This window comes from Diaporthe amygdali (assembly GCF_026229845.1).
Source record: "Diaporthe amygdali strain CAA958 chromosome Unknown NODE_1_length_4327563_cov_65_473760, whole genome shotgun sequence".
Classification (NCBI taxonomy): Eukaryota; Fungi; Ascomycota; class Sordariomycetes; order Diaporthales; family Diaporthaceae; genus Diaporthe; species Diaporthe amygdali.
In genome coordinates, this window is record NW_026517021.1 from 3096295 (window position 1) to 3122910 (window position 26616).

Consider the following 26616-nt stretch of genomic DNA (forward strand, 5'->3'; position numbering starts at 1 on the left):
CATCTTTTGACGACGCTAATTTGTGCCTGGGCCCCCCTCCCCGAGCAGCTGCAGAGACCGGGGGCCATGGGCCTGCAACTTGGCATTGCTGTCGGGATGGGGGGCTCTCCCCCTTGGCCCCAGTCCCTGGAGACGGCCGCGGAAGGCCAATTGCTGCAGAGAGCTTGCCGGGCTCGAGGCCCACGGCGGCTCCATCCATCTGGCTCGGCAGCGATGATCTTGAACTTTGCATTTGATGCGTCCTCGACACCGCCTCCGTGGTCCGCTACTGTGTTATCCTGGATTGGCTGCCGTAGCACGCTTGTGATACTCTGTCTGCAGTGCCGTGCATGCCATCTGTTCATGGTCCCTCCACAGGGGCCCCGGATAGCCGACACTGGCGAGAAGGAGGTTCAGAGGCTGAGAGGCTCAGAGACTCAAGGCCGCACCCCTCCTGCAGGCATCGCAGCTGGGGCCAAGTATTCCGACACAAGACATGTTTGGATGCGAGTCGTCGCAAACAAACACTGCTCAAGTCTCTCGCGGGTGATAAGAACGCCACCACTAACGACGACGACGACAACAACAATAATGCTAATAATAATAGTCAAGCACGCACGTCGAGTAGGATCGATGGCGATAGTCAACGTGGCTACGGGACCCAATTTTTAATTTCCTCAATCAAGCCAGCTAGCACGCAGCGATTGGGTTCGTCCACCCGCAAATCTACTAAGTGTAACCTATGGTGATATCTCCCGCCTGTCCAATTTCCTCGACGAAATGAGCCCTGCAGACTTGGAAGGTCGAGCACAATTTGACCGGGAAGATCAGATGGGATGAACGTGTCACAAGCAACTCAAAGTCAGACACACGGCAGCGCCGGCCGGCCTGGCTTTCGGTTGTGTCGCCGGACGGCATGGCCCACAGCAGACATACACGCATCGAGCACAGTTCGATTTGTGGCGCTGGAAACAACGATCCCCATGAAGTGCAACGTGTTCTTGGCAAGCTTGTCGCAGGGCGGCAGGGCGGCTGCCGGTTGATGGGATTTCTCGACAGGTACATCGTCTACATGCTGTGCTGTCTGTATCACACAAAGTACATGGCCCAGCATGCACCACATGGTAGGACGGCAGGAAGGGAAGCTGTGGGTTGCAATGAAGCGCTCATTAATTTTTCCCTTACCAATTGCAAATGGGGATCCCTGGAGCCGGGGCGAGTCACTTTGCTGATCTCGTTTCACCATCGACGATCAGCGAGCTCGTGGGCAATGCGGAATTCCATATTGGAACAGCATTGCGCGGGACGGGCAGGGCCAGCAGGGCTCGCTATAATAGTAGTGCCGGGTCCAGATAAGAGTAAATGAGCGTAGGCCGTTCATGGTAATCACCCGCCTTGGCCTGACAGGCGGGCAGGAGATGAAAGATGGAAAAGGCAAAGACAGCCTCATCTACCTCGCACAGCTCCGGGATCCGGTGGCGAAGAAGCATGCTTCCTCACCTGGGCTCACACGGTCGCTCAGTCACGGACTGCCTCTTTTTGTTCATCGCAGTGGCAATGGCAGTGGCGATGGCTCTCGTATCCAGTCTGTCCTCAAGATGGCAATACGGACGTGATGAATACTTATCCTGGTCATGGCACTGCACCTAATGACGGCGGCAACAAAGCTGCTTGCCACACCCGAAGTAATGATTCGTGGTGAAGTTGGAACTTGGCCATCTCGGTCCATGACTCGGACAATTAAGGCCAGGTACGACTCAGCCGGTATTGGTTCGAGAGTGCTAATTATATGCTGCAACACACCCAGGCGATGGCACCCTTTTGCTTCCGAATTGTGTGTGTTTGTGTGTGCCATACTGCCTGACTGCATAGTCTGACAGCCATGCTGGTGTCGAGTATAGGAAATTCCTAATTTACCGTGGAACATCTAAATCCGGACAAAACGTGGGCGGATCATGCGTCTTGCATGCAGGGCGGCCTGTCACGGTCGACCTATTTGATGTCTGGGAACAGAAACAGTCTGTGCTTCGCCGAGGCGCTGCGCTACAGAGTGCTGACGTAGAGTACTATCTCGTTGGGTCCGGCCGAGAAGGCCTGGAAGGCTGGGAGTGGCAGCCACCAGGAAAACAAGAATATAATACGAGGCGCAAGACTTGTCGCGAGGCCGGCCTAGTGGCCAGACACGGGTGTGGGCAGGAATCCAGCTTGCTGTTTGCGGCGGTAACACATCACGGCCCGGCGCCGAGGTCAGGGTCTTCCCGAACCTTGGCGTCTCCCGTTCAGGCGCCCGCCGCCATCGTGAGCAGGCTGGTCATCACGAAGCAGAGAAGCTTCGGCTGCGGTTCCCAAGGCGCCCTCCGTGCACGCAGCCGTCGGAGCCGATGGGTGGTCACTGCCCATGCTCACAGAGCTTAGACACAGGCTCAGCACAGATCGCTACACGGTCAGCAGGTGTCAGTCTACCCACATCATCATGATGATGCCCTTGGCAACGGGAATCCGAGCTTTTGATCGGGACGTCGTCGCCTCAACCTTGGAATGCTGTAGTATAATGTGGGCTGGCCTGGCTGGACAGTCCGGATCTGGGCACATGCCGGTAATGGTACAGCATCACGATACGAGGGCAGGCAGGTCGGTGCTCCCTCCAGGTCTCCTGGGTAGCTATTTCTGGTCTTCCTAGATACTGTCAGCATGGCCACGCAGTACATTTCCGTCGTTGGCGGGGGGCTGGTTGTAGAGCAGAGGAAAGGCCCTTGTGCCCCGGCTCGTGTCCCCCTGAGGCCCCAACAAGCCGCATATGGCAAGCAATTTGCTCGTTTGCTCGTTTGCTAGTGTGTACGTGTGCATGTGTGTGAGGGTGAGTGGACGTGCGCCTGTAATAGAGAGCAGAGTGGGAATATGCAGACCGCTGCATCGCATTGGCTGCCATCTCCGGGGCCAGTCAAGTTTACCACGGGGCACCGTGGTGCGAAGCGGAGCCATCCCTGTTGCGGCCAGCCCCTTTTTCCCACCCTTTTTTTTTTTGCCTTTTGCCTTTCCCAGGTTGGCCGCGTTGCCAGATCGCCGCAAGATTCAATCCTCTTGGCAGCTTATTATGGTGCTGCAACCCTCCGCGTCCGCCAACTAGATTGGAGAGGCCCTAGGCTAAAGTGGACGAGCCTTATCGGTATCATCCTTCGCCCTCACCCTGCACCTACGGCCAGCGAACTTGTTCTTCTTACGCCCACTTCCACGTCCACATCCACATCCACATCCCCGTCCTCCTATTTCGAGGTCTTCATTTCAGCAGCCTGACCCAGTGGAAGTCGCGAGCGCATTGACCTTGCACGGCTCCGTACCCGGCTGGTGAAGTTTATCTTCCGTCCACTTTGTCTCTTAGCTCGACTGTTTCCATTCCCGGTCTCACATTTGAGCAACCAGTCCCCTCGTTACACAACTTCTTTTCTTCCTGTCTCGGGCTTGCACTGTGACGCCGTTTCTTTACAGCAGCGACAGCGCACATACTCCAGACATCTCTTTCTGTACAGTCCTGGTCCCAAGGTCGATACAACACCAAGATGGGTGCCGACGAGAAGACGCGCGTCTCTGGCGAGGTGACGCGAGAGCAAGACTCTCCCGTCCTGCCGACCGTCAACCCCGATGCGCAAAAGTCGGAGCCGGCCAAGGCCGCTGTTCATCCAGCGCTCTACGTTATGTAGGTTGAACCATTGCTACAGTCGCCTGCTCGATTGGCATCGCTGACGGACAAATACATGCAGTGTCTGGATCAGCTTGAGCTCCTCGGTCATCCTCTTCAACAAATGGATTCTGGATACTTTGCAGTTCCGTAGGTCACGCCTTGACATCAACCTAGGTGTCCGCTTCGAGCCGCATGGCTGACTCCGCGATCGTTTAGACTATCCCGTGATCCTCACGACCTACCACTTGACCTTCGCGACGTTGATGACGCAGATCCTGGCTAGGTACACCTCGCTTCTCGATGGCCGCAAGACTGTCAAGATGACGGGCCGGGTTTACCTGAGGGCAATCGTGCCGATCGGGTTGATGTTCAGTTTGAGCTTGATCTGCGGCAACTTGGCCTACCTCTACTTGTCAGTCGCCTTCATTCAGATGCTCAAGGCGACCACCCCCGTCGCGGTCCTGCTCAGCAGTTGGTCCATGGGTATCAGCCAGCCCAGCTTGAAGGTCTTCCTGAACGTGTCCGCCATCGTCGTTGGTGTCATCATTGCCTCAATCGGCGAGATCAAGTTCGTCATGTTTGGCTTCTTGATCCAGATTGCAGGAATTGCCTTCGAGGCCATCCGTCTCACCATGGTCCAGCGGCTCCTGAGCTCTGCTGAGTACAAGATGGACCCCCTCGTCTCGCTGTACTACTTTGCTCCTGTCTGCGCTACCATGAACTTCCTGGTCGCCATTTTCTGGGAGGTTCCCAAGGTGTCGATGGAGGAGGTCTACCACGTCGGTCTCTTCACGTTCTTCCTGAACGGACTTGTTGCATTCCTCCTCAACGTTTCCGTTGTGTTCTTGGTAAGCTCTTTGCACTACGCACTTTACTCTCCCCGCGGCTCGCTGACATTTGGTCTAGATTGGCAAGACTTCCTCCTTGGTCCTTACCCTTTGCGGTGTCCTCAAGGATATTCTGCTCGTGGCCGCTTCCATCTTGATCTGGGGTACCCAAGTTACTGGCCTCCAGTTCTTCGGCTACAGCATTGCTCTTGCCGGCATGGTTTACTACAAGCTTGGATTCGAGCAGCTCAAGGGATATGCCGATGAGGCTGGCCGCCAGTGGGCCGAGTTCGGAAACAGCCGACCGGTGCTTCGCAAGCTTATTGTCATTGGCTCTGCTGTGTCTTTGATCTTCGTGCTGTTTGGTGGCCTGGCCCCAACGTACGCCCCTGGCTACATCCCAGATGTCCCCAGCGCGAACGAGCTCTGGAGTGCGGCTGCCAACAAGGTGAGCTCGCTGGGTTCTTAAATGCACCCCACGCAGCGCCTTCAATGGTATCCTTTGCGAGTACAACCCTACAAGTTTTAATCCTCGCTTCAACAACTCGCGCCTCAGGTGTCTACCTGCGGGCCTTTCGACGGAAGCCAAGCTTCGCACGTACATATTTGCCATTCATTCCTTATGTCATCATCTCCGGGGCAATGCACGGATGGGGGAGTCCAAAGGAGGGTCGGATATGTCACACGCCTCGGCGGATTTGGTGGACTTGATTGAAGGAATGGGGCAGTCGTAGACTATCTATCGCATACAAAGAAGTTTGATTCATGTGATGCATCAGACACGGTCTTTTTCTGGACGCCGGCGTAGCACATGAATTCCATAGAAGCTATGAATAGCATAGCAATATGACCTAATGGAAAAGATAATACTCAAATCAGAACTCAGCCGTTGGAAAGAGCGGACGTGCAAGTTAAATCGAAGATCATGGATACAGTCCAGGAAGATTGACATGCTCAGATAACCTGGGCATACATTCCAAGAGAGCAGATCATTCTGGTGTATCTGACAGTCTCGAGAGCCTGACACATCCACTGCAGGGAAGCACTCTTCCGCTAATGGGCTGACAGGTGGACTTTGGCGAGAGTCTCAAGATCACTCCTCGGGCCCAAAATGCTCAATCACGGTCGATATTCGCGGTCGATATTCACGCTCGGGGTTCAGTGTTTGGGAGATCTGCGGTCTCAAGGAGGGCTTAGATTCGTATTTTCACATGATCTCTTCGTAGGTTTGGTGGCCGTCACCAGGGCCAGACGTAGCCCAGACCGGACTCCCGCTCTCGTGGCTGCCTTCACTTGTGTGCGTCCTTGCTTGCAACGGGTCAATGCATGTCATGAGCCAGGACGCCGTAGTATTATTCTCGACTACGACTTGTGGCTAGCCACGGCAACCTTTCCATCAACACACTCCTTTGTGATATGACGGGCCGTCACACTTGTCTGTGCCCCCGACAAGAAGAACGCCAAAAAGGGATGAAGTCGACCTTGCTTTCCGTGTGGTCATGAGATTCGGGTCGTAAGCGCAGTGCAGTTTTTCAAATGCCGTCGAATTTTGATTTGATGCTGTTTACATCCATACCATTTCGCCCCCGCCCAGCCGAAATCAAGGAAGAAATAATCTAGAATCCTGTTGAGAAAGTTCGCATTAGCATCATGGTTCCCGTTGCCTTCGTGTGCCTTATCATAACGCGGTATCCTCGCTCCCACCCTGGTGTTCAAGGGATGTTGCGCAGGTGTATGGCCTCGGTGTGGGTTTGACATACTCAGAGGGGTGAAGAACCACCTGTTCTTTCCGCTCGTGTACCGCTCCTCCAGAGTCTTCTTGACCGTCTTCTTGGCGTCCTCACGCTGGCTGACCTCCTTGAAGGTGTCGGAGGTGATGGCGCCCTTGAGGCCCTCGAGCTCCAGGGTGTAACGGGTGGGCATCAGGTGGTTGTAGTTGACGACCTTGACGAAGGGCTTGATCTTGGATCGCTTCTCCTGTCGTGTCTTGGACATGCGGCGGGTGATCTTGCTGGGGTAGCGCTCGATGCCGGCGACCAGAGCGTGGCCGTAGGGGTGCGCCTTGTTACCGGTGTCGACGGGCTGGATGATCACGACCTGAATTGCGGTAAAGAAAAGAACCCAGTCAGCCTTCTGCAATCCAAGGCTGCACATGTCTGGCATCCCAATTGCATCGGTCCCAAGCTCCTGAGGTCATCGCAGCTCCCACGTCCTCGAATCCCCACCAGACCTTCCAAATCTCGTCGCTCCGCATCGTTTGTTTTCGCGCCAAACAAATCGGGGGGTCGAATTTCTCACCTTCTTTCCGGCGTAGCGGCCACGGGTGATGATGGCAACACGGCCAACCTTGAGGAACTTCATTTTGGCGTCGGTCGGGTCGTCAACGGGTATGAAGGGTGGTTGGTTGCTGGTCGTCGATAAGGGGATCTTGAAGCCGCTTCTCGATCTAGGCAAGAAAATTCAGCGGTTGTGGGCTGGAAGGTGCGCCAAGACCCTCCAGGTCCCGTGATATCTTAGTCAGGAAAAGTGGGCACTCGGTGACAGTGGCCGACTGCTGCCAAGCTGCTGGGCCTGGAGCTGGGCACTGGGAAGCTAGCTCTCTGAGGCTCTTTCTAAACCGAAGGGTTCTCTCACCCAGTTATGCCTGCTTGCAAAGCTGTCTGCAAGATCTCATTATTCTACTAGTGCAGTCACTCAGTGTCCCAAGTACAAGCAAAGTCAACCAGTATTCTCTCGAGGGCATTTGCCAGGGACGTCAATCATCACAACAACACTCATTTATTACTCTCAAGACTGCATCTCTCACAATGCCCGCGCCGACCTACATCATCAGCAAGGTCGCTGACCCGGTCTTTGCCCTCTTCATTGGGCTGTCCGCAGCAGCAATGAGGATCAACCGCGAGGAGAAGGAGAAGGGCAGATCAACGTCCGAGACAATCAATGCTGGTTTGAGGTATGCATGCTCCTGTTTCATGAGCGGGCTGCTGGGCTGGCTCATCGAGATACTGGAAGATTCTACATGTTCTGTCATATTCTAACTCTATGTAGGAGGACTGGTCTATCCAAGCGAGCTTCCTAGGCCTCTCCAAAGCTGATATCGACTCATCTCGATTCCTTTCATGAGTCAGGAGTGATAATCTCGCATGATTGATGTGAACTTGAACATCCTAGATGAGATGGCCAAAATAAGCCGCCCAATTATCGAGGCGGAATCGTCACGTTTCTCGCCAACACACCGCAAAGCAATCTCGATTCATTGCACTTGAGTCTCCGGAGCAGCCTCTACGAGACAGGCTTGCGAAGCTAGTACGGATTGTGCACATGGAAGCCCACGATGCTGTGTGCTTCACCCACTGAAGGCCGGACCATACTCTTTCTTCATCGCCTCCCGCACCATCTGCCCGCAAAGCTTCGCCGTTGGGTTTGTGCTGACCGCGAGACCCTTGGCCACTTCATTGCCATACCTTCCGCCCAAGGCGAAGTCTCGCGAAGCGGCCTCTTCAAAATCTATTCTCTGCCAACCAGTCTCGGTCCTTTCCGGGTCGACATCCAGGACACCACCTTTGGCCAGCATCTTTGAGGTCTGATGGTAAATTGCCGCCCTTTGCGTGTGTGCCGATGATAGGGTTTTGGCGGCTTGTCGAGAGAAGCGTGGATAAGAACCTGTCGGGGTGAGAAGCGAAATGCAGGCATCGAGGTCCGAAAGCGTTCGTCTAGCTGCTGATCGCCTCTCCTCTGAATCGCCCACAGCAATGAGCGGACTGTCGGATGGTTCCAGACCCGATACAAGCATGCCATCACCATATAGGCGCCGAGTCGCCTGAGCTCGGTTGTTTCTGGCGCTGGCATACGAGGGATTCGTGGAGACAAGCTCGCTCAACCCTGCAACGCATTCTTCATATGTCTTCCGAGGATCGAGACCGGTCTTTGGTCCCGGCCCAGCAAGCTGGATCTCTGCTTGCTGCACTGTCAATACCAACCGCCGTTCTTCCCCCGCAATGCGGTCGTACTCGGTGACATCTGTGACATTGGGATCTTTCGGCAACGACTCGTCCACCTGGACCGCTTGCGAAGGGTCAAACTCGGGATCCTGGATCTTCTCCCTGGCAGTTTAATCTGGTCAGTCACCAATATGACTTGAACAGTGGCAGGGCCCACGCAGCTTACAGGATGTTGAGGTCTCGAGTGCTCAGGGATACAGAAGCCATTGTGGTATGCGGAATCCAACAGATGCTAGTTCGAGGCTCTACTCCTGGGCTTTTTGCAAAACAGGCTGCTGCCGAATCGAGCACAGATACTCAACACCTCGAACGATAGCCCAAACTATGCAGCACGCGTTGAATGGGGCGATCTCTGAAGCTCGACTCAGTACCGAAGGCCTGGTAAGGTCAAGATCGTGGCGGCGATGCGATAATGGCTGTGATCAATGACTGGAAGCATCGAATGAGTGGAATCTCTGGCTTCCTTACTGTCGAATAATTGCAGATATGTTAATCTGGACAACACACTTTCTCCACTTCTTCTTGTTCCAGGACTTATTCAAGACGGGCTAACTACTCGTTAAAGTTCCGGCACGTCCTGGAGGCGCGCGTTGCTCTCACCGCAGTAGTCGGACAAACTAGTCGTTGGAGTTGGAGGGGGCGATTGACATTCCGGGCGCGGCAACCGTCGGATAGCTCGCTTTGCGACGGCTGGTGCAGGGCACCCTCGCTTATCGGACCAGTTCCGCGCTCCGTATCAGCAACGGAACGGCGTCAAGTCAAGCAACTCGATAGAGTTTGTTTGAATGCAAGCCGTTGAGTCGTCATTGTTACAGGGCTGTAGTCGTTGGACTATGCCACTCGCGGGCATACCGAGATAGACGGACTCGAAACGTCGGCTTATGATGTCCAGCGCGGAGGAGGAGCGCTCACGGCTGCCGCCAACTCCCTTTGCTTATGCCTCCTCAGGAATATATACGTGCTCCTCGTCAGCCGTTGTCTGGCCTCGGATATCTGGGGTCTTTGTTCTATACCAACAAGTCTCTTCTTTTTCCAGTGTTCATCTTAGCAGCTAAGACTTCGCTTAGCTCCTCTTTCGTCAATCTTCCCAATACTTTGGAACTATCAACATCAATCTTGGTAGATATCCGGAACATTTCAGAGAACCACTCTGAGTGATAATGAGCCCGTCTGCCATCAATGACAGCCCACGAAATTCGGTAGCCTACCATACCAATGGTAGCGCTACGTCAACACACACAGATGCGGACTTTGCAGTTCGCCATCCCCTTCCCAGCTTCAATGGCTACGACCATGTGACCTGGTGGGTAGGCAACGCCAAACAGGCTGCCGCATACTACTCATCCCTTTTCGGCATGAAGCCGCTGGCCTACCGAGGCCTCGAGACAGGCAGTCGGTATTTCACCTCCCACGTCGTGGGCAACGGTGACGTGCGCTTTGTGTTCACGTCCCCGATCCGCTCGGCCGCCCACCTCCCCGAGGATGAGCCTATCTCTAAGGCTGAGAAGGCCCTCCTTGTCGAAATGCACGCCCATCTCGAGCGGCATGGCGATGCCGTCAAGGATGTTGCCTTCGAAGTCGACTCCGTGGAGGGCGTATACAACCGCGCCGTGGCGCAAGGTGCTGTTTCCGTCCAGGCCCCCACTGTCCTGAGCGACAAGGGCGACGCCGGCTCCGTGACCACCGCCATGATCCGCACGTATGGCGACACGACGCACACGCTCCTCAGCCGGAACAACTACATGGGCCCCTTCCTCCCGGGCTTCCGCGAGGCTAAGCTGCCAACCGCGACGGTCGCCCTTCCGGACGTGCAGATGGCACGCATCGACCACTGCGTTGGCAACCAGGACTGGGATGCCATGGTGGAGGCGTGCGAGTTCTACGAGCGCTGCTTGAGCTTCCACCGGTTCTGGTCCGTCGACGACAGCCAGATCTGCACCGAGTTCTCGGCGCTCAAGAGCATCGTCATGTCGAGCCCCAACGAGGTGGTCAAGATGCCGATCAACGAGCCCGCCTTCGGCAAGAAGCGGTCGCAGATCGAGGAGTACGTCATCTTCAACTCGGGCGCTGGCGTGCAGCACATCGCCATCCAGACGCCCGACATCCTGTCCACCGTCTCCGCCCTGAGGGCGCGCGGCGTGCAGTTCATCGACGTGCCCGCGACGTACTACGAGACGGTCCGCATGAGACTCAAGACAGAGAAGAGGAACTGGCAGCTGCAGGAGGACTTCGACGCCATCCAGAAGCTGAACATCCTGATCGACTACGACGAGGGCGGGTACCTGCTGCAGTTGTTCACAAAGCCGCTGATGGACCGCCCTACCGTGTTCATCGAGATCATCCAGCGCAACTCTTTTGATGGCTTTGGAGCAGGCAACTTCAAGAGCCTGTTCGAGGCGATCGAGCGCGAGCAGGCCGAGAGGGGAAATTTGTAATTGACGTGTAGGGTTAGCCCCAACATAGCAGTGAGACTGAAGCACACATCAGCGTTTTAATAGTTCATTCGATTCAACTCGGACCAAGTCCAGTTTTCTCTCCTATCAAGCTTGCCATTTGTCTATCCATTAGGCCTGCCCTCTTTGTGTTTGATTACATCGCGACCCGGAGCCTAAAATGTAGCTCTATCCTGTGTCTCGTGAAGCTGTCAAGTTTTGCTTCGCCTAGAACGCCAAGAGATGTAAACCAGACTCCTATACCTGTATCATACAAAATTGGTATCAAATATTCTCTTTCTTGAGAAGCCTTTTCGGAGCCCTTATTTTTTTTCCCCCTCGAATTCTAATCCACGATCATGTTTCCGTTGGCATGCGTGACGCCATTCTCGGCCGCATCCATCTCTGCCTCCAGCTGAGCCGCTGCTCGGGTGTCACTCTGGCACCCAGGGCAATTGTGGACAATCTCGTGCGCAAAGACGTCGCAATCAATGCAGAAGTGGTTGCCGCACACCTCACAAGCGTATCGGCCGCTCTCGCTGATACCCTTTACTTTGTCACCAGCTGTCTTCTCTGCAAGCTCCCTGCCCTTGCCTTTCGATTTCGGTGCTTCGGGGAAATGCGTCAGGCAGGCATAGCACGCGGTGGACTTATCGGCTTCGCTCCACGGGACTTCGACCCAATTCCGAAGGGGGAAGAGATGGTGGTAGGATCGTGCCAGATGGGTCGAGAGAATCAGCGTCAGGCCGCACGCGGGACACTCAGCCGGTAGACGGCACACCTTTGTGGAACACCGCGTGCAGAGGTATCCGTCTCGGCAGGGCTTGTTATGGCAGGCACACAGACTGATCGCATCCTTTTTCTCGCTGGAGGTTCGGCCAGCGGCGTCCACCTTGTCTTTCAAGCCTCCACTGGCCTTTGTAGCGTCGGCAGAGCTGGCAGCGTATTCGGCTTTCGTCCGCGAGGGGAATCCCATCATCAACAAGCTGGCGTTGTTCCGCTCGGTCTGTCGGGTTACTGGAGGCGTGGTACTGGCAAGGAATAATTCGCGAAAGTGCTGCTCGTGCAGCGCGACTGAATAGCAACTAGCATCTCCTCCATTGGTCTTCGAGGACAGATCGGCGCAGACGGCCACCTGCGCGGCAAGGCCAACAATAGAAACTCGTATTTGGTCTGCTATAAGGTTTTCGATAGTGTCGTGTATATCACCAGGGTCGCTAGAGAGAAGAGCGCCGTAGACAATGAGGACTTCGCGAGTACCATGGGAGGGCGCGTGACTGGAAAGAGACAACATGTCAGTTGGGAACTTCAGGATCAAGGCATGACGAAAGTGGGACGTACAAGAGATCACCACGACACATCTCCAGAGCATTCTGCAAGCTAGGATTCCCTCTAGGCTCGAACTTTTTCTCCCAATGCCTCAGCCAGTCGATGTGGTCCGCCGGATTGCCGCTCATCTCACTGATATGCACCGCGACACCATCGCGCATAGCAATGATACCCAGCTGCGAGATGGGGTTCTGCTCAAAGTACTCCCTGACAAAGTCCACCGCATAGTGCATCATGAGTAGGTACCGGTTGGGCAGCAGGTCCTTCTCGAGCATGGCGAAAGACATGTCCAACACCAAGACCATATGCCGGATGATTCCACGCTGGAAGGGTGTCGTGTCGCGGAGCAGGCGGCGTCGCTTCTCAGCCTCGAGGAGAGCCGTGAGAGAAACGTTGCCCTCGGCATCCTCTGGAACATCCCAGGTGAACTTCCCTTCCTCCCAAGCTGCGCGCTTGCTGTGCTTGCTCTTATTTCCACGCGATCGTTGACCGCGGCCGCTGCTGGCGGTCGCGGCGTTCTTGGCGTCGCTGCGACCAGCGGCGTGGGCATGGCCTTGGCCGCTCGTCACTTGATGGTCGGCAAAGTCATCATCGGAAATGCCTTCGATGTACTCGCCGTCACTATCGTCGGCCATGTCGCCACTGGGTATGGGGGTTCGGCGCCGAGGAGGCCTGTGTCGGGCATGTGGTAGAGGAGGAGGCGGTTTCCGCTAAAGGTCTGAGGCGGTTTTCTAGACCGTCTCTGAATCTTCCATGACCGACTACAGAACACTCCGGCCTTACTAATCAAAAGCAGAAAATCAAGGAGAGTGCTAAAAAGAACGACGCCGACGATGTGGAAGGATGTAAGGGCGCGCACATGAACAGGCACAAGAAGATCGATTCCCCAGCTCAGGGCTGCTGCTGCAGTGGGGCGGGATGTACCCAGTACTGCACGGTAGCTGACGGCGGCCAATGACGTCTCACCGAAAGCACGGCCCCCAACCTTTTGTCTTCTAGTTCGCTCCAGGGAGAATATAACCTCGCTTGTGAAGATGTGCAAGCAGTGTGAGCTTTGCTACAATATAAAAAAAGCTGACTCCCTGGGTTAGACGGGCGAAATCTTTGCAGCCATCTGGTGCGTCAATCCCGCGCCTGTCCAGTTGACCCAGGCATTGCTTCTGCTCAAGAACTCGCTCGATCTCATACCAAGCTCGATTCGTCTGCAATTTTCGACAATTCGAACGCATTTGCTTGGACACCTTCCTCTCCGTGGACCTCACTATTAGACAGCACAACGACATTACAGCCTCCTGTGCGGCATGAGGCTAAACAACCATAATTTCGGCGTTGAGGGCCTTTAGCCGCTATGGGGTGGGTGGTGATACTAGAGTTCAGGGTGGGATACGGTTAAAATGGGCAAGGTGAAGATCCTAGGTCTCAATCCAGCAACTGTGTCGTTTAGAAGGTTGGTCCAGAGACGAATTCCTAGTAGATACTCTAGTAGCGGGTTGCTCCGGGGTAAGTTATTCCAAGTATATAATGTTATCTCACAGGGAGGTCATCATGGAGAAGCTGAGGTATCCCAAGCGCTGTTACCAAATTTCATTATGGGTATGTTGCTGTCATGTGCTATCTAAAGGAACTCATTTCGACATTAGTTTATTACGTGACCGATTCCGCTGAACGTGTCCAGGTCGGCCGCATTACGACACTTCGTTTATGGATAGTTCCCAACAGGCATGGGCCAATCGTCTTCCGTGATAGAGGACCAGAAAACCCAGACCATGACAACCGAGAGCAGGGTAAAGAGCGTCTCGAACAATGCGCCGTCAATCTTGCCGCTCGTGCCGTTGCAAATATGCGGGCTGATCGCGTAGTTGAAGATTTGGCCCAGTGCAAAAAGGATGGCGGCCAGAGTGAGATAGACCATGGGCCTTGTCTCGCCCAGCACTCGCAAGACTAGAACGGTCTCGAGGACGTAGAATGCAACGAGGAAGATCAGCGGCGCCAGCTGGTACAGCACATACAGCGCGATGTTTCGGTAATTAGGGCCGTCGTAGCTCGATTCGAACGTGCCTGTCCAGTTGAACCCGGTGTCAAGAGCGATGTAGCCCGTCCCGACCAGTAGCACGATGGCAGATGCCAGAATTAGGCCGAGCGACATTGGTGTGCCGTCGTCAATGAATTGGTACCCGACGACGGCATTCAGCATCAGCATCCAGGTGGTCGCAATGATGAAGCCGATGTGGATGCCAGTGAACGCTATGCGAACTGTGGAGCTTAGGGGAAACTCCCCGACTGTGAAAATCTCGCAAATCGAAATGACGATATAACCGACGAGGAACAACTGCATTTCCCTAGAATGGATGTTAGAGAATCGAGTCTGCAGGGAGGACACCTGGGAGGAATAGGAGAGAAGCCAGAATGCCAGTATGGGTGCAGAAAGACGGCAGGTAGGAGGGTGTCTCCTGTTTCCACCCATCACTTCTACCACCAACCTCCGGGCTTCTGTCCTAACAAACGTACCTCCTTCCGACAGCCGCTTTTTTGCGCTCGGAGCGCAGAATCAGATAGATGGCCGTAGCGATCGCGACACCGCATAGTAATATCGAGCCCAGGTTGCCCAGCCTCCTCCCACCGCTCAGCGCGATGCCCGTGAGTGCGCAGCCGCCCCATCCTCCATTCTGGTCGTGGCTGTTGGTGAGCAAGTTGCACACTGGGAGCGTGGAATCACGACAAAAATTGCCGAAATTCCCAAATTGTGTTGAGCCCATGGCGTCGGTTCTCGAGGATGATCAGCCGAGAGGGCGGTTGGCGTTGGGATGGGATGTTGTCTCGACCGCGGGAATATATCGCGGTCGTCGGTTGGCCGATGGCGAAGGATGAACAGGTGACCTCGTAATCCAATGTGGATAGATAGTGGGACAACCAGTCGCGTCCTGACCAGTTGTCGACAATGGGATAATCGGTTACCTCCTAACCGATTGTCGCCACTGGAATAACGGCAGACCTCCTAGTTGATGTTTAACTTGACTGCAGGACAACCGGGTGGAATAATGGTGGTTTTGGCCCGAGCAAGGCGGTGGGAGAATGTCCTTGCCCGACAATGGGGGGTGGGTCGCGGGAAGGCTGGAAGGAACCTAGGAACCTGGGAGCCTGCGGCAGGAGGCGCCGTCCTTCTTTTTACTGGGCAGGTTGTTGTTTTTAGTGGCAGGAGCTTGGAGTGGCCCACTTCCAAGGTTACCTGGGCGCTTTTTGGGTGGCGTGATTGGATCGCTCGAGGGCCGACGGGGGCGGACAGTTGCACGCAGTCAAGCGTCGTCGGGGGATTTACCTTGGTTGTGGAAATAAGAATTTAAGATTATGCTGGGCCTAGGAAGTCTCTGAACAATCTGTGGCGCCCAGCAATGGCAATGGTGTGGGTGATGGGTGACGATCTGTGTCGCAAGTGACACTGACATCAGTGCGCACCGGCGGGAGGACGGGCGTTTTGTTTTTGACGGCTGCCAGCCAGGCTTGGAATGCAGACGACGATGGCTGGAGAGGGCGTGGTGGGTGGTGAGGGAGCGGGTGGCCGGGCGGGTGGGTACCTCATCAGATATAAGCAAGTTTGAAACACCAAGAGCCCAGCAGAACGAGGCGTGCTGTGCTGTGCTGCGCTGTGCTGTGCTATGTGCTGTGTGCTGCCGGCGCTAATATGAACAACCATGCGATGGGGATCGGAGGGCACACTTTGCAGGTGGGCGCCCGTCCATCCTGAATCAGGGTGGGCGATCTAACTATAACTATAATAATGCCCAGCGAGCAGCATAATTCACCCGTCCCAGGCGTCCCGCGGCCGACAGCAGCTTTGGCCTCTGATTTGATTTGATCTTCATGCATGATGAGCTGGTGAACGGCCTCGAGGCTGGACGACGCCTGCGCTCCCGCGACACCATCCCTGGGCACATCTTTGACTGCGTCGAGTCTCGACGACTATCCTTCCCCGCCTGCCAGCCTGCCGGCCTGCCATCCCCCGGACTCAATGGCCCCTGCCTGTCGGTACTCACCTGCACTCGCCGATGTTACCATATTCGGAGGCAGCAAGGGAAGGCAGGTAACAGCATTCAATGCCTCACCATGCTCACATTCGACCTCCGCCATGGCCCAATCTCAGCTAAGGGAGCTGGGTGGGGGGCTGCTTACCCCCGATCAAGAGTCGATCACGGCATTCCCAGCTCGGCCTCACCTTGTCTCGGAAGCACCCTCTCTTCTCCTTCATTTCAATTACCAGAGGCAAGGGACGACAACGCCAAGCTCTCGTCGAGGCCCACCTCCTTGGAATCACTGTCGCACACCAAGCACTCGCAAAGAATAGCAAGACGCTGTGTCCCACGTCGGACATTTATCCCAAGGCTATTGCCTAGCCTTTCCGTCACACCTCGCTGCCCATTATAGCATCTCCCTTCACGTCACCAACCGTCGCCCCGGGAGGCACAAGTCAGGCCAGTTCGTGGGCCAAATCCTTCCTCCAAGCTTCTTCTGCATCTCATCCTCCCGCTAGTCACGCAGGCAAATATAGCAAGGCATGCAGCTAACCTGCCAACCTGCAGCCCGAAGTTGGGGCCGCTGGGCCGCCGTGTCGTTTCAGCCACAGCCACACGCATCCACGCCTGCCACGACGGCGCGCACCTCTCTCTGGGACTGGACGCTGAATCCTGTTTTGGCTCAATGGCCCCCGTGCCTTCGCAACCACTCGTTGCCTTTTGTCGGCTTGCTGGCTGCTGATCACTGCACGGGTGTAGGTAGTAGAGTCCGTCCAAGCTGAAGACAACGCTGGCTCGCCAGCTTGCTTGCTCACACTGTTATTACACGCGGCGGGTCTAGCCGTTTGCCCACATGCTATTCTGCTTTCAATGTAACGGCCGAGATAAGGCTCGCCGTATTGGTCGAACCCTGGCGGTGTGAGTCCCTAGCGGCAGCCGTCGGAGGACTCCCATCCCGCCCTGGCAATCTCGAGGCTTGACGTCCAACGCGAGGCAACTCTGCTTTGAACAGAGCACATATTTGAGGCCCAACGGCGGCACTTTGTCAGGTGACCTTTACCAAGATGCTGTAGTATACAACGGGCTTCGATCTCGTGGCTGGTTTGTCTGTCCATCATTGTATGTACGCAAGAAAGGACTGCGGACTGCCTTCCTGCTGGTGACAAGCCAGAACAGACATTTAGCACGGCAGTCTTTGCGCGCGCAGTCTTGCGTGCTGACGACAAAAATGTGGCTGAGATGGCGTGCAGGTGTTGAAATACTACCGTCCCAACCACAGCGCATGACCGAAGGCTCGCACAAGAAAACTCGGGGAGTTCAGCAAGCGGTCTTTCATGAGGCAGTGGCCATACACGTTCGCGCCCGCCCATCGGATTTCCCGAGCCGGGCCGGGACGTCCAGCTCGTTTATCCTCGGGCAAGCACGCGTCGCTTTGGTGCTGTGCGTGCCTTGAACATACGTAGAGTATCAAGGCCACATTCCAATTTGTGAGCTTTTCAGGTGCAACGATGTTGGCATCCGCCAACGGTCAATGTGTCGACAATAATAGCAAATCCCCGGCACCATCGTTTTCAGCGCAGTACAGCTTGTCAGCACCAGTTGTTGAGGTTGACACATTCGAGTAGCAGGAGGTGCAACTGGGTCAAAAGGAACAGCTGAGCGAGAGTGAAACTTGAGGGAGTCCACTGTCTTAGTAATAAGATCGGAGTTCTGGTAGATATAGATGGTCCGTCCCATTGGATCTCACACGACAGTTCATCTCATCGCCAGGTGTGGTATGTGCACACAAGCTGCGGGGCGCAAGGCTCCATGGTCAGCTGCGGCAAGATTTGCCCTGTCCTACTAGACTATGTCGGTCCTCAGCTGAGCAACGGAGCCCCGTATCACCACTGCAGTGTGGCAGATATTACACGAGCCCGAGCTCTGTTCCGTGAGCCTATGGACGGGGTTTTTCCGCTTCAGCGCCGTAGCCGCGGAAGGCGGAAGGATTGTTCTGGTTCCTTCGATGCCTCTGGCGAGACGATACGATGCGTGATGCGTGATGTCCCAGCAAGGCGGCAAGATGGGTGGGTAGATGGGGGTGGCATATTTTTTTTTTAAGAGAATTGAGCCTGAAGCAGCCAGGGACCCTGAGGACTTGAATGCGGGGTGGCGTCATTGGGTCTGGGGTTAACGGTGCTGCCAACTTGTGATCTCGAACGCAACAGGCCCATTGCCGGCAAGAAAGAGGGGAGATGGAGTAAAAAAAGGGTCTCGTGGGCAGCCGCTCTTACACACTTCCCCGGACTCGAGGTCATCTGCCTGACTCTTGGGACTGCAAGACTCCACATGCAGCACACAGTGAGCGAACCCGATGAGCAGTCAGTCAGTTGTACGTCTGCAGCGCCGCAAGGAACCGACGAGGTACCGCACAAACAGGAACGATGGTGCAAACTTTGTTCTCAGTCGGGACTGGGGCTCAGTGCCTCTGTAGACTGCCTATGGCACGATCCCCTGTGCTGGCAGGACGCCACGATGGTGGATTCTTCCCCCAATCCTCGGCCCAAAAGATAAGATGGGAGAGGGCTGTGGAGCAATGACAGCACCGCACAGCTCTAGGACACGGCGCGACAGCTGGACAAGTGGGCCAAGTTTGGATGGATGCGCCGTAGAAGAAGGATCAATTCCAAGGACCAACGCCTACTGCGAAATACAGTAAACACCAGGCCATCCAGGCCCAGGCCAGGTCTCGTCTCTTTTTATAAACAGCTGTAAACTTCCATGGCCGTCTCGGTCCCTCGAGGAAAAGGGGGGCGAGCGAAATGCGTCTCGTCTCAATTACTGCAAATAGAGTGTGCGAAGTGGAAATGATCAAAGATACTTGGCCATGCACCAAGCTTAGGCGGTGGACAAGTGTACCTCTTTATCGCAATGGCTGTGAGATCGGCGAGGCCATGCACTATTATGGGCCCGTTAGGCAAGCATCCTTGACCTCAATGGCCGTGGTCAAGGCAATCGGGGGGATCTTGGAGAGCTGAGAAGAAGCTACGTACGATTGATTGTTCACCGCAACCGCAACTGCGCTTCCCGCTGCAACGATAGCATTGTACTTTGCCCATGCACACCCGCCCCCCGTCTTTCAGGATTCCGTACTGTGATTGCAAGTTTTCCTGATCCTGACCCGATCTGTTCTGATAGCATAGTACATACGACTACTGTCGGTCCAGTCCAGAGTCAGACACGCCGAGCTAGCCTCTCCTCCCACGTCGTGTCATTCGTTCGCTCGTCTCTCGCCCAACCCCCCCTTCTGCCGGTTTTTATTTTGTTGACAAAAAAGGTCATGCCGTATGCCTTTCTCAACCTCCAGGCCAAACACCCGACCGTCGTCTAACATCCCCCTCCGCAACCTCGCCGAGTCCTCGGGCTCTTCTTCGCGACACCACCAAGACGAATCGACGTCATTCCTGGGAGCCCACCATTCCGGCCACAGCGTTGACAAGCCCGGCTCCGACTCGGACGACGACACCGAGAGCTGGGTCTCGACCGGCGATATTGGTGAGCAGATCGACGCCGAGGACCCTCTGCGCGCCAGGCTCAACGATACCCTCGATGAATCGGCTCTCGCCGGCCTGAAGCATCTACCCCGGAACCACGACCACTCCAACAGCGGCGGCAGCAGGAGAGAGAAGAAGCACGTCCGCATCCACGAGGACCCCGATCACCAACGCCGCTCCCACCGCCACTCCTCGGGGCAGCCTGGCGTCGTTAATAAGGAGGCAATTGAGATCCCCGAGCTGATCTCTCGCAACCCATCCAGGGCGGAACGCCTTATCGCTACCATCATGCCTAGCTCAAAGGGCTTCACGGGGAAGCCCCTGATGTAGGTCCACGCCTTGCCGCGTGTGTGTGTGTGCCGTGACGTGCTATGACCCAGATGCTGATGAGACAACCCTTCCCAGTTACTTCACGAGTATATTCGTGTCATTAGGCGTGTTCCTTTTCGGCTATGACCAAGGTGTGATGTCGGGCATTATCACGTAGGACTTAATCCCCCGTCCCTGTTCCGGCCAAAGCTTCGTAGCTGACTGGTGTCTTCCACCCAGGGGCCCGTACTTCCGTGATTACTTCCACCAGCCCTCGAGAGGCGAGATAGGGACCATGGTTGCCATTCTCGAGATTGGTGCGCTGATATCGTCCCTGCTCGTGGGCAAGATCGGAGATATCATCGGCCGTCGACGGACGATCCTCTACGGTTCGATAGTATTCTTCATAGGCGGAGCTCTCCAGACGTTCGCGACAGGCATGCCGATGATGATGCTAGGCAGAATCATTGCTGGTCTGGGCGTTGGTTCGCTGTCGACCATCGTCCCCGTCTACCAATCCGAGATCTCACCGCCGCACAACCGTGGAAAGCTGGCCTGCATTGAGTTCTCGGGAAATATTATTGGGTACACAACGTCCGTGTGGGTAGATTACTTCTGTGGCTTCATAGAGAGTGACGCCTCCTGGCGGGTGCCTCTGTTCATGCAGTGCATTATGGGTGGTCTACTCGGCATTGGTAGTCTCGTCATTGTCGAATCCCCCAGGTATAGTAAACACCGCCAGCCACGCCCTGCGTCGTGCTAACGTAATCCAGATGGCTTCTCGATAACGACCATGACGAGGAGGGCATTGTCGTCATCGCCAACCTCTACGGGGGCGGTGACATTCACAATCCCAAGGCCCGTGACGAATTCCGCGAGATCAAGATGAACGTCCTACTCCAGCGTCAGGAGGGCGAGAGGACGTATAGTGACATGTTCCGCCGATACAAGACCCGTGTCTTCATCGCCATGTCTGCGCAGGGTCTTGCCCAGCTCAACGGCATCAACGTCATCTCGTACTACGCCCCCTATGTGTTTGAATCTGCCGGGTGGATTGGTCACGATGCGGTGCTGATGACTGGTATCAACGGAATCACCTACTTTTTGTCCACGATCCCACCGTGGTACATTGTCGACACGTGGGGTCGTCGGGTCATCTTGCTCTCAGGCGCGGTTGCTATGACGATATCTTTGTCATTGATCTCGTATTTCATCTTCCTTGACATTAGAGCAACGCCCACCCTGGTCGTGATCTTTGTCATGATCTACAATGCTGCGTTTGGCTATTCGTGGGGCCCAATACCCTGGCTCTACCCGCCTGAGATTCTACCGCTGAGCATCCGTTCCAAGGGCGCATCGCTCTCGACTGCGACCAACTGGGCGTTCAACTGGCTCGTAGGAGAGATGACTCCCGTTTTGCAGGAGTGGATCCAATGGCGTCTCTACCTCGTGCACGCGTTCTTCTGTGCCGCCAGTTTTGTCATTGGTAAGGGACCCTGCTACATATCCCGTGGCTCGCCAAAATTTAATGCTGACTTAACAATACAGTATACTTCATCTACCCCGAGACCAGCGGTGTCCGCCTCGAGGACATGAACTCCATCTTCGGCGACGCGACGACCACGATCGGCACGCCTGCCTCGGCGGGCACACCGGCATTCGGGCCGGTCGACGGCTCCCATGTGCGCGCCGGCTCTCCCGTGCCATCCCTCGACATGCGCGGCCGGCCCCTCCTGGCCGAGGCGCCGACGTTCCCTGGGCTGGATGTCGACCCACCGGCAGTCAACTTTGTCAACGGACGGCCTCAGTACGAATCCGGACAGGCGGAGGGCGGGGTCGCTGGCTGGCTGTCCAGGGTTGTTGGCCGGTCACAGTCCCGCGCGCGGTCGGGTAGCGTGTCGAACAGAAGTGGAAGGTATCAGCCACTGGGTAATCAGGATGACTAGGGCGTTGGGGAAGGATATCATTTTGATGAAGAAGGCGAGAAGATACCTAGGCAACATATCATCAATGTATACTGGGGAACCGGTGGATAAATCTTGCAGAATACGGGCAGAAAGACGACGAGTCGTGGGCATAGACATCTTGCATATTAGAAGGGAACAGAGACAGGCTTGCGACGAACGTTTTGCTATTTTTTTCCTTTTCTGGGATTTCCATCGGGAGATCGCAGCGCACAAAGACGGCACACGCGTGCTGTGCAGAGCGTTGTACGCAGTGTCAATATTCAGAATTTTTTTTCCTACGTCCAGAGAAGGGCTCTTGGTGATATATAAGAATGGCGCTGTCAGGAATTTGGGCAGTATGTGTATCAGTAGTTCGCTTTATCGGTTCTCGGGGCGTGGCAATATATGTGGATGTGATACACTTGCTCATGCACAGCACTACGGGAAGCATCGGCCGTCGACAGCATTGGAATCTGGTGTTCTTGAGTAAAGCTGGCCTTCAGGTACTTCTGTTCTGAGGATAGTCTTGTGCGAGATAAACGTTCACGACGATTCACATCGCATGCTTTTCTCCAGCGAAGCGTTTGCCTAGCTTCCTCTCCATCTCACGCGGGTCATATTTCTTGACGCCTGCTGCTTGACGGCATCCTTTGCAGGCGTTGCTTTTGAATTTCTAAAGCCGGGTAGTTGCTGGCATGAAAGGCATAGTGTAGATACAAAGGCACCGAGGTCAGAAATTCGTTCTAATTCTAGTAGATATGAAGGTGGTCATCTGGCAGAGTGAGATGAGTCCCTTGTCAGAGAAATAATTCTTACAGCTCAGCCAGTCGTAGATGGGCAACGACACCTGGATTAGCATGGCATGGCATTAGGTGTGCAGTGATATATACCTGTAACAATTCAAGTCGACACATGGCTGACTATTACAACCGATTCATCCTTGCTTATGTCTCTGCCCTTCATTCCTTCAACGCCCCCAGCATCCAGAACGTGTGCAGATTACCATAATGTTTTTCGGGCCGCACTAGGCTGCCAGTATCTCACCGGTCATTTCTCCTCAACCTTGACTTCAGGCTCGTCGTCATTCGCTTCTACTCCATCCCTGAAGCTGGCAGATGTCTCGGAGGACGACCCATCGCTTTCCGAATCGTCCATGTCCACGTCGACTTTGGGCTCGATTGAGATCCTGAACGGGAGATCCTCATCGTCACTGGTATCATGGCTGCTGCTGTGCTGTGCCATTTCGCTTCCGCTGCTGTTGTAACCGCTGCGCTCGAGCTCCTGGCTCAGTGGCTGGAAGACGTTCGCAGCCATCCCTGCTGCGGCTGCGGCATATGCCACTCCTGCTCCCGGGCCTACTTGGTGCTGCTCTGATCCCGCCGGTGGTGATCTGGTCGCCGCCGGCACCTGCTGTGCCTTTCTGAAATCCAAGAACTCTGCCAGGAAGAGCGCTGCTGTGTGGGCCAGAGACTCGAGCGCCTCGACTTTTCGCCTCCGAAGAGCTTGCCTTTCCATCCTTTCAAAGGCATCGGAATTTTGTATAGGAGAATTACGTCTCTGTTCAGGTTGGAAAGGCGTAGAAAGCACTGCTGGGTCCGAGTTCTGGCCTTGGAAGTCGTTCCTATTCTCCGATGTGGACTGCGCAAACGAGTCTCTTGATCGACGTCTATGGCTAGACACTTGAGGCAATGTCCTAGTCGCTGCCACCTTCCCTTTGCTAGGATCTCTATTATCCTTGGAATTCTTTTTCTTCTTCGGCAGCCCGCCCCTCGTTTTCGGCTCATTAGCCCTTACAGAGGTTTGCAGACCAATATTAAGCAAGGCCCGAAGCGCTGGGCCAATGGCCGCTTCGTATGCAGCCAGTACGGCCAGGTTTTGACTCTGAACAATGCAATATTGTAAGCTGATATCGACGTGCATGTATTCCATGGGGGGGAGGGGGGTAACGGCCCAGCTCGGCCGGCCTCCTTAAGGTGACTCACGCCATTGTGTTGGTTCACCTCCTCAGCAGCTTTCACGAGAGCCTTGACCGGCTACACGGCCTTAGGTGGTATCTACATCATGCGAATAAGTGATATGTCCCGGCAGAATATATATGGTGTGAATTCCTTAATGTGAATACTTACGAGGTTGCAGGATACGTGTGATCCGATACATTCACTACATCTAAAACCATTATTATCAATGTCAGTATGTCCTCAGCCGTTACAGGTGATAATTGGAGTGATTTACCTCTTACCGTTATACCCAGGATTTCCGTCTTGAGAAGCTGAAATATTGAAGACTTAATTAGCCGCGAGTTTCCATAACAAACAGGCTTCAGAGTCGGCTTCCGTTCGTATTGCTCAAGAGAAAGGAAAACACAACTTAAAAACTACGCTTCCATACCAACTGCATCATGACATGCCCATTTGGGGTCATTTGCTAGGCGACGGACGCAAAGAACGCAGGGCACAGATCGTGGGTTGCCCCTCCTCCGTTTCGCCTCCGTCTACATCCAGGTCAGTACAGTCCTTGCCTGTCATGCATATATATCTTACGCCATAATTGGACCTCTTATCTGGTGATTTGCGTTTCACACTGGTTTCTCGCTTTCCAAACTCCTGAGATACGGGTTTAGGGGCAGCTGGTTCGTTGGGTGGTTGAATATCGCTGGTGACAAAAGGGATATCGCTGACGACAGGTTCAGGAGAAGTCCTGCTCTGAACATCATGTGATAATGAGATGGTATTATCTGCGTCTGCGTTGTTGTGAACAGTATCATCACTGGCTGACTGCTCAGAAGGAGCTCCTCCATCTAAATCCTGCTGCGATAGTCAGCCAAGAAATTGCTCTACGGAGGTCGAAGATACATGGATAAGAGCATGGACAACCTCTTCATCCTCCTCAATTGGCGGGGGCATCGCTGGTACCCTTACGGACTGATTGGGACAGTGCTTCGATGAGCGTCACGCATGATCAATTTACAAATCACTGTCGCTGCTGAAGAACCTCGCCACGAGTTGAGCGACCTTCTGTGCCACAGGGAGCTGGAAGGGGCAGGTGGCCTGTGCACCAAGGTCAATCTCAGCTTTACACGGCAGGCGGCATCTCAATTGAGTTCGAGGCCGAACAACCAGGAATCATCACAACCCATTTCACAACCAGCTCTCTGGCCAAGATGGCTGCAGAAGAGGTAATTCATGCCTATCGGCACTTGTACCAAGCTGCCCTGAGAGCAGTATGCTTTTCTCAGCCGGCAAGCACCGTGGCGCGAGATCAGCTACGCCGAGCTTTTCGTGACAAAACCAGAACCTTCAACAAAAGCACCATTCGTCGCACCGTATGGTTCCTCAACAACGCGGCCAGGGAGACAGGCACGGAGCATAAGATCGTCAAGAGCCTTCTCTTCACTCAGTGGTGCAGGGAAAAGAACCGTCGCCTCCCCTGGAAGCACATCACGGATCCCAGCTACAAGAAGAAAGAGTGCGTTGCGTGTCCCTTCTGAGCTTTTTCAGGTTTCATACGAAGAAGGCCTGCGGAGCTAACGGGAAAGCGCAGGGACTTGATCAAAGATACAGCATATGTCCACTATGAGCACACCATTGCCATGCTTAACAAGACGATGGGCTTGTGTCTGCCTCTCCGCTGAGGTGCCGGATCGTGTTGCCCCCCGTGCTGGGCGGTGAGACGCCGGCCAAGTCGGCAGAGACCCGGGCGGACCTCCTTCCCCGCCACTCCCCGCCCCCGAATTAGATGGTCCTGAGACGCCGTCTAGAGGAGGAAACGGCCCGCTTTGCTTGGCTGCAGTAACTCGACTCAAAGCAAGTCTCCTGAGTCCAGAGCGAAAGATTCAGCGGCTGCTTCACGACCCAGGGGGCTGCCTCGGTGTACTTGCGCAAGCATCTGATGATTCTGCCCTCGGCCACCGGTCCAGGCGTGGGCCAAGCTGTGCAGGAGTCTCTATTGGCTACTGCTTGGAGCGCTGCAAGGGCCAGGAACATGAGAGCCGTGCAGCACTGTAGGAGCCGCATTGGACGATATCCCAGGCCTTGCCTGCATGCTGGAGCTGACCGGAACTGGTCTACAGCAAGGTGTAGAGCTTCGCTTTGTCAAAACCATGACGAGCCAGCCATGACAAGCCTCGAGCTTTGCCCGCCCGATGACAGCTGTACAGCACATAAATCTGACAGGCCCGACGCCCGATGCCCAGGCGGGCATATATTCGGTTTCAACCGCCGTGCACACCATCGAAACACAACTTCCGCTTCCAAATCTGGCCTGCTGCATTGTGCGACGCGGCCTGACTCGGTGAGAGGCAGATCCCTGTGTCGCCGTGACGTCTGGAGGCTCGCACACACATGTCTCTGCTGAGTCGTATAGCACGGTCGGAAATACTGTCAGTCTGTACGAGCACACTGTCCAAGACATGTATTTAGTGAGTCCTGCAACAGGGCCCAACCTGGACGGAGGGAGAGGAACAAAAGCGAGTGGTGTGGGTTCATAGCTTGTGATACAAATCGATGTCCATGGGTGGGGTCTCTTGCTTCGACCCCCCGGGAGCGTCCAGGTGCTCCATACTTAGCCTTCAGATC

The 26616-nt window shown here is 55.0% G+C and overlaps 8 protein-coding genes across 8 annotated transcripts; 4 read left to right on the forward strand and 4 right to left on the reverse strand.

Annotated features, from left to right (window-relative positions):
• Positions 1-3536: 3536 nt before the first annotated feature.
• On the forward strand, positions 3537-4954 carry J7T55_006497 (uncharacterized protein; the record flags this gene model as incomplete). The annotated part of the gene is made up of 4 exons (XM_053144956.1): positions 3537-3673; positions 3738-3805; positions 3875-4506; positions 4565-4954. 4 exons carry the CDS (start codon positions 3537-3539, stop codon positions 4952-4954), a joined length of 1227 nt encoding a protein of 408 aa, XP_053001262.1.
• A 1147-nt stretch (positions 4955-6101) lies between these two features.
• Positions 6102-8693, reverse strand: J7T55_006498 (uncharacterized protein; the record flags this gene model as incomplete). Its single annotated transcript, XM_053144967.1, has 6 exons — positions 6102-6109; positions 6246-6672; positions 6784-6931; positions 7311-7490; positions 7857-8588; positions 8653-8693. The coding sequence occupies 6 exons, from the start codon at positions 8691-8693 to the stop codon at positions 6102-6104; spliced, it is 1536 nt and encodes a 511-aa protein (XP_053001263.1).
• A 953-nt stretch (positions 8694-9646) lies between these two features.
• Positions 9647-10921, forward strand: J7T55_006499 (4-hydroxyphenylpyruvate dioxygenase; the record flags this gene model as incomplete). The annotated part of the gene is made up of 1 exon (XM_053144978.1): positions 9647-10921. One exon carries the CDS (start codon positions 9647-9649, stop codon positions 10919-10921), a length of 1275 nt encoding a protein of 424 aa, XP_053001264.1.
• A 343-nt stretch (positions 10922-11264) lies between these two features.
• Positions 11265-12882, reverse strand: J7T55_006500 (transcription initiation factor TFIIH subunit 2; the record flags this gene model as incomplete). The annotated part of the gene is made up of 2 exons (XM_053144989.1): positions 11265-12195; positions 12260-12882. 2 exons carry the CDS (start codon positions 12880-12882, stop codon positions 11265-11267), a joined length of 1554 nt encoding a protein of 517 aa, XP_053001265.1.
• A 1064-nt stretch (positions 12883-13946) lies between these two features.
• Positions 13947-15003, reverse strand: J7T55_006501 (chitin synthase export chaperone; the record flags this gene model as incomplete). The annotated part of the gene is made up of 2 exons (XM_053145000.1): positions 13947-14586; positions 14756-15003. 2 exons carry the CDS (start codon positions 15001-15003, stop codon positions 13947-13949), a joined length of 888 nt encoding a protein of 295 aa, XP_053001266.1.
• Positions 15004-19580: 4577 nt separating this feature from the next.
• J7T55_006502 (hexose transporter) lies at positions 19581-22042 on the forward strand (the record flags this gene model as incomplete). Its single annotated transcript, XM_053145012.1, has 5 exons — positions 19581-20113; positions 20193-20270; positions 20337-20690; positions 20870-21582; positions 21645-22042. 5 exons carry the CDS (start codon positions 19581-19583, stop codon positions 22040-22042), a joined length of 2076 nt encoding a protein of 691 aa, XP_053001267.1.
• Positions 22043-23089: 1047 nt separating this feature from the next.
• Positions 23090-23962, reverse strand: J7T55_006503 (uncharacterized protein; the record flags this gene model as incomplete). The annotated part of the gene is made up of 1 exon (XM_053145023.1): positions 23090-23962. One exon carries the CDS (start codon positions 23960-23962, stop codon positions 23090-23092), a length of 873 nt encoding a protein of 290 aa, XP_053001268.1.
• A 1240-nt stretch (positions 23963-25202) lies between these two features.
• Positions 25203-25673, forward strand: J7T55_006504 (uncharacterized protein; the record flags this gene model as incomplete). Its single annotated transcript, XM_053145034.1, has 3 exons — positions 25203-25217; positions 25278-25507; positions 25583-25673. 3 exons carry the CDS (start codon positions 25203-25205, stop codon positions 25671-25673), a joined length of 336 nt encoding a protein of 111 aa, XP_053001269.1.
• Positions 25674-26616: the final 943 nt, after the last annotated feature.